General features: G+C 57.4%; 2 protein-coding genes across 2 annotated transcripts; one reads left to right on the top strand and one right to left on the bottom strand.

Annotated features, from left to right (window-relative positions):
• Nucleotides 1-983: 983 nt before the first annotated feature.
• On the top strand, nucleotides 984-5326 carry GGTG_02087 (hypothetical protein). The gene is made up of 4 exons (XM_009219858.1): nucleotides 984-1159; nucleotides 1305-2284; nucleotides 2445-4913; nucleotides 5014-5326. The coding sequence occupies exons 1-3, from the start codon at nucleotides 1026-1028 to the stop codon at nucleotides 4910-4912; spliced, it is 3582 nt and encodes a 1193-aa protein (XP_009218122.1). The 5' UTR covers nucleotides 984-1025; the 3' UTR covers nucleotide 4913; nucleotides 5014-5326.
• Nucleotides 5327-5623: 297 nt separating this feature from the next.
• GGTG_02088 (hypothetical protein) lies at nucleotides 5624-5968 on the bottom strand (the record flags this gene model as incomplete). Its single annotated transcript, XM_009219859.1, has 1 exon — nucleotides 5624-5968. A coding segment is annotated over one exon (345 nt), but the record flags the coding sequence as incomplete, so codon positions are not given.
• Nucleotides 5969-6000: the final 32 nt, after the last annotated feature.

Below are 6000 nucleotides of genomic sequence, written 5' to 3' on the forward strand. Positions count from 1 at the left end.
TCCGTCCCTCACCCAACCCGAGGCGTGTAAGCGTGGGGGTGGGGGTGGCGATGCCAGACATACTGGCTGTGGCACAGGTGATCGAGCCAGCAGGGAGCCTTGCCACTTTCGCCAGCCAGACTGTTCCCCTTTTGGTTCGGTGCTAGGAGGGGTTGTGTGGCACTGCATGCATGCTTGGTCGGGCAGCTTCACGCCGGGCGGTGGCTTGGGGCACAGCTGCAAGCTCGCAAGCAGCCCAAGGCAATCACTGCGTTTCTTGGTGGGGGAGGTGGTACATGGCGGCGTGCTTGGCATGCCACCCCGATTACATTGAAAGTCCCGAGCGCCCGCCCGAGTTACTATGCCTCGTTATCCGAGGTGTATCGAACTTGGCAGATCTTCCTACCAGCCGTCGTTGCCTGTAATATATGGGCCTTACCTTTGCCCACATGTGCATGGGCTGGGGGCTGTGAACTTGTTGCCCCGATTCGCATCGACTTTTTGCCTTGGGCTTCCACCTCTAGCGCCCAGCGGACCTTGGAACTTACCAGGCCTTCGTTTGTCTGGTGGGCAGATCCTTACTACCTGCATGCCTGCCTATGTTGTGCAACCAACGCGTCTGCATGGTGGCGGTGGCGCGCTGGCCATCCCCTCTGGATTCGTCAGGCCAGGTCTTGGCCAGTCTCCCCACCCGGATACCTAGCTTCCCCGTGTTGCCTTCGAATTTCTGCTTTGATTTTCTTTCCACAATCCATGAAACTGCTGCTCTGGGGCTGTGTTGTTGAGCCGAAGGCTTACGCGTGAATACATGAACCTCCTCCTACCTCCCCAAAATCTACCTACCCAGCTGCCAAAGAAAGGCACTGTTCGTCGGGCACCCAAGGCTCTAGCTGGATCTTCCCCTTTCTAGCCACGCATCACTCAATTTTGCCTTTGTTCACGTATCTTCCGTCGACTCCTGGCCGGCGTAGCCAGGCTGCTGACACCCACACACGCAGTCGGACAAACGAACAGCCCGAGCTCTCTATGCGCAGAATTCCGGACTGATGGACGACGATACACGCGGGCGCAATTTGGCGCCATTCGCCGCCAAGGACAGGGCTGAAATGCAAAACCTGTGGAAGTTCAAAGTCAACCGAACTGAAGCCGAGCAGTGGGTTCTGCGTGACATGAAGTTCCTGTGAGTAGTGTCGCGGCAATGCCGCTCTGTCCTTGGGGGGTTTGAAGCAGAGGAGCTGCCAGGTTCCATTCCATTTAAAAACGAGATAAGTCCCTGTTTTGGGGCCTGCTGGTAGGAAACACGGCTGATTGTAGGGCTTTTCTAGAATATACGACGACTCGGACGAAAAGACCGACGTATACGGCACCGGGGAGTACGTTGATGGCCAAGAGGACCGAAGGGCAGTAGATAGTGTTGCACTGTCGCTCAAGGCTGAGGAGGTATCACCTGGCGCTGCCCCTACACCGGCCCCTCCCTCGAGCGACGCCGGCCCATCAGTGACCTTCGATTGCTTCCCTTGCGAGTGTGGTAGGGTTGGTTGCGAGAAGACACGCGGCGCAGGGCATTTCAAGGACTGGAGAGATTCGCCGACGGTAGATGTCAGCTCCTGGTCGTCGGACAAGTGTGGTGACTGTGAACTCTCGGAACGCGAATGCTACGAACGGAAGCGAAACGCTGGAGAAAAATCGCATACGTGCAAAATCTGCACCAGGGTTCCCGAGTTCCCCAGCGACAGGAAGACCCGCACATTCCGCCTCTTCAGCCCGAGCGTTGAGTGCCCGGAGATTGTGGAAACCCCCGACTGCGACAACATCTGCGGGCACTTTGTGGCCATCTCGCACTGCTGGCCGCTGCCGGCGCTGGATGGGTGCGGGGAAGATCAAAAGCCCAAGACTTGTCGCGTGCGCGAAAAGGACGGGACGACACGCACTGCCCGCGCTCTGGACGATGTCCTCGACCGCGCCGTCGATTTCGCCAATATGGTCGGTTTCCGCATGATCTGGATCGACCACGAGTGCCTGCCACAACCAACTGAGGAGAGTCCGCAAGAGGATAAGGAGTACCAGCGAATCGGTGTTCAGGCCATGGATATGGTTTATCAAAGAGCACTGGTAACGGCCAGCCTTCACGAAGGACTCGTGGTTAGTCAGCAGCAGGTCGACGCCATCGATACGCTCCTAGATCCGAGCAATTCCAGCCTTATATTCGAGATTTACAACCCTCCCAGCCCCGGTCAACCAAATGAGTTCCGGCTGGCAGTAACACATGCTATCGAATTCTTACAAGCAGTCGTAAATGACCGCTGTAAGTGGTACCTTTCTGTTCTCTTGCTTTACTCGTCTTAGTATTGCTCTCTTTTCTATCAGCGCACTGTCTTTGCCTGTCGACGCTGCTTTCCTTGCACAAGCCAGTTCTTCCAATCTTTCTACTCCCGCTCGGCATAAAGCTAACCCAGATCTTGTAGCTTATACCCGTGCGTGGGTGGCCCAGGAAGCAGTCAGTGCAGGGATTCAACGTTTCCTCGTATTCCGTAGGGCACCTGCCGTCGTAGGCAGGACGCGGCTCCGTGGGGCCAATAGCATCAGCCACAAAGGCCGGCCACGGCACAGCCTGGACGATCAGGAGCCTAAACTGCCATTTGAGGTTATCGGCATCGCTCAGAACGAGTTCTACCTGCTTCTTAGGAAGTTAAAGCTGTGTTATCGCTCCTTTGGAAGACCTTCGACCTGGGACTTGAGACTGCTGCATCACAACGCTCTTTCGACCATACGAGCCGCCGAAGCCCTCCAACCCAACTTGACTCTCAAGGACAGTGGGTGGTTGGAGCCCCGGATAAGCTTGCCCACTTTGTACGGGGACGACAGAAAAGCCTTGAGCGCTGCTACAGCGCTCACCCTACTTAGCACCCGCGAGTGCCGCGATACCCAAGATCGCATCCCCATTTTGGCCAACATGTGCCGCTACGAGCTCCGCATCGAGACGGCCGACGCGGTGGCAAATTGCAGGTCGCTTCGCGTTGCTATACTGTCTCTCGCTCTGCTCAACTCGGACTTGTCCCTATTGGTGCCCGAGATGTATTGGTGCCGAGAAACAACCGTCAGCGACGATGGAAATACATTGCCAGGCTGCATATGCGACGTGCGGTACGACGGTGGGCTGTTCTCTCCGTTCGACAGGCACCCGGGAAATATAAGCGACCCTGACCCGCAGAGTTTCGATCGCTTCAAGCCGACCACCAACAGAGAACTGTACGGGGCAGGTCCGGTCGAGGGCGGCCTGCGAATGGCCGCATACCTATGGACGGCTGAAAAGGAGCTGGACCTAGGCTTCCTTCGTGACCAGCACTGCGACACCTGGAACAGTCTCAAAACCATCATAGTTGATTGCGAAGGGAGTTCTGATGCCCGTATTCGCCAGATGGGAAAGCGGCTTGAGCCCGGCATCGACGTGAAATTTGAGAGAGGGATTCGGGCGGAGGTCATGCGCTCCGAAGATGGCATCCTCCCAAAATCTTCGGCTCTGTGGGGCGACCTGCCACCTGGTGATGAAAAATTCCGACTGGGTTTCGACACGGACAGGATTGAAGAGAACCCCCCAATGCAGCAGACACTCGCCGAGGTGGTATTCGACATCCTGGGCAAAATAAGCCGTTTTCCACACCCGCTCGCGGCTGGATTGGCCGACAGCATCTGGCAATCGCTACGGGTCGGTGTCGTGCCCGGAGGGCAACCAGATCTCCCCGATGTTGTCTGCGACGAGCTTTTTGCCCATCCGGATGTTGTGGCCCAACCATTTGAAACGCTGAAGCTCGACAAGGACATGACTAACCTTGGCGGTGGCTATCACCAGACCTGGTTCGTTGAGCGCATCATGCAGCGGGGCAAACTTTGGGTATGGCGGTACAACCGCCCTGCCATCAGCGAGGCAGCACAGCAGGAGACGCCTGCGGATACCGACATCTGGGCACAGGATGCCACACGCGGCCTTGGTGGTAGACCCACGGTATTGGCAGGAAAAGGGAAAGAGCCCGAGATACCTAACGAAGCCGCTGGGCCACGTGGGTTGGCTATCTCATTTTTGAGGTCCGATACGCGGCTGTTCCAGTTTATCGACAGTATGAGGTTCATAAGGACTGGCACCTGGACTCGCGACTTCCGAACGACGGAATATAGAGACATCGAGGCGCCCAAGAGAGCTGGCGTCGAAGCTGATATTCTGCGAAGGCAGGCTATGGAGCGGCGACTGCGGGACTTGTACATGGGCTTCGCCTACAGGTACATGGACGACATCCCGGGGCTCCCCAAGCTGGGCACAGGTAACCTGATCGCATTCGCCCTTAAGATGGAAAAGTTGCGGGACTTTGGTAGAGGGGGCCTTATCGCTGAACAAGACCTAGGCCCAAGGCCACTCGCGGCCACGTTTGACGTCGACGGGTCCTGCGTGGTGGCGACCCCATACAACCCCGCCTGGGAGGTGATCCCGGCGCCCGCCATGCGGAGCATGAGCACCTGCTGGGTCGTCGAGGAGGTGCCCGACGACGCGGGCGGCGGAGGCGACGAAGAGCATGACGCCGTGGCTACGGAGAGCACCGCGGCGGGCCAAGGAGAAGAAGACGCGCCCGGCCCTGGCGGCGGCGGCTTGGAAGAGGCTGAGGAGGGGACCAAACAGGAGGCAGACCAGAACGAAGCTAGAAACTGGATGCCTTCGCTTTTGGCTTGGTGGCGCAATTGGTTCGTGACAGAAACTGCGAGGGGGAAGCAGAGACGACAAGGTTTGGGGAACGATCAGGCCAGCAAATACCCGCAAAGGGGGAACAAACGCACTCTCGACAACCCCTTCGGCTACGCGTCGCGCCGTTTCAAGGTTGTTCGGAAGGTTAAAGGCATGAGGAAGATCATGGATCTACCTGACCAGACGCACATATTTGAGTAAGGTATGTACCCGACTCGTAAAGGAGAGGATATCCAGCAGCTCGGTTGCATTTTCAAAAATCATTAACGTTGTCCCTCGCCTTATTATCTCCTCCGAGCAAGACTCAAGATCCCAAACTACAACCCCCCGCTCGTCCGTCTCCTTCCAGATCGCCATGGAGATGGGCGGCACCTGGTCCGGCTGCGCAGTCCTCGAATCCGCGACTTTGGCGATGTACAGGTCGGCTAAGGGTGCGACCCTTGCGACCAAGGCCGGGACGTGGGTGCAATGCCTAAAGGTGTTCAAGGGTTGAGTAGAATTGTTAGTGTCGCGCGCTTTCCTGTTCTTATTCTTTTCCTGTTCTTGTTCCTGTTGTCATTCCTATTGTTATTGCTTTATATACATATATTATCTGATTCTTTCGCGCATTACCCGTCTTATTCGTAGGGGCAGGGCCTCGCCTTGGAAAACCAGCTCGAGCGGTCGCTCGACGGCGAGGGGACGGGCGGTTGGTAACAGACCAATCGTCTAGATGCCTTGTCTCTCCCGCCTACGTCGACAAGCTGTTTATCCTGTTTATACTCAATGGGATTGCTGTGGAGCGTGACGAAAGGACCGTAAATCACAAGTACATTGGCTGAACAAATCCATAGTTTGGCAAGCATGAATAGTCCATGCCTCCATCAAAACGCTCAAAGACGGACCAAGCTTTGCTGTAAAGCTAGGATAATACTAGATAGTGGTCGGCACACTCCGCTTGGTCAAAAAGTCGGGAGGAAAGTCCTTGCGCATGCCGTTGCATACGTCACTCGGCGAGTCCAAGTCCATATCAAGCAGCACCTGCTCCAGGGCAAGCAGGCTGTCGAGATAGCGCGCCGTGGCTTGGCGGTGCGCCAGCTGGAGTCTCTCGGCCGACGGCCCGGCCGTGCCCGTCCCGCCTTCCGCCGCCACCGCCACCGTCACCGCCACCTCCGACAACAGTCTCTCGCAGGTCACAGCAAGCCCCAGCGCCGCCGCGGCGTCTCCGCGCTCGCGGTGGCGGGCTAGCAGCGCGCGCAGCGCGCCCGCGAACCTGCGCTGGCGGTCCCACGGCACGTGCGGGTGGCTGC

The sequence above is a fragment of the Gaeumannomyces tritici genome (genome assembly GCF_000145635.1).
Source record: "Gaeumannomyces tritici R3-111a-1 unplaced genomic scaffold supercont2.1, whole genome shotgun sequence".
NCBI classification, from domain to species: domain Eukaryota; kingdom Fungi; phylum Ascomycota; class Sordariomycetes; order Magnaporthales; family Magnaporthaceae; genus Gaeumannomyces; species Gaeumannomyces tritici.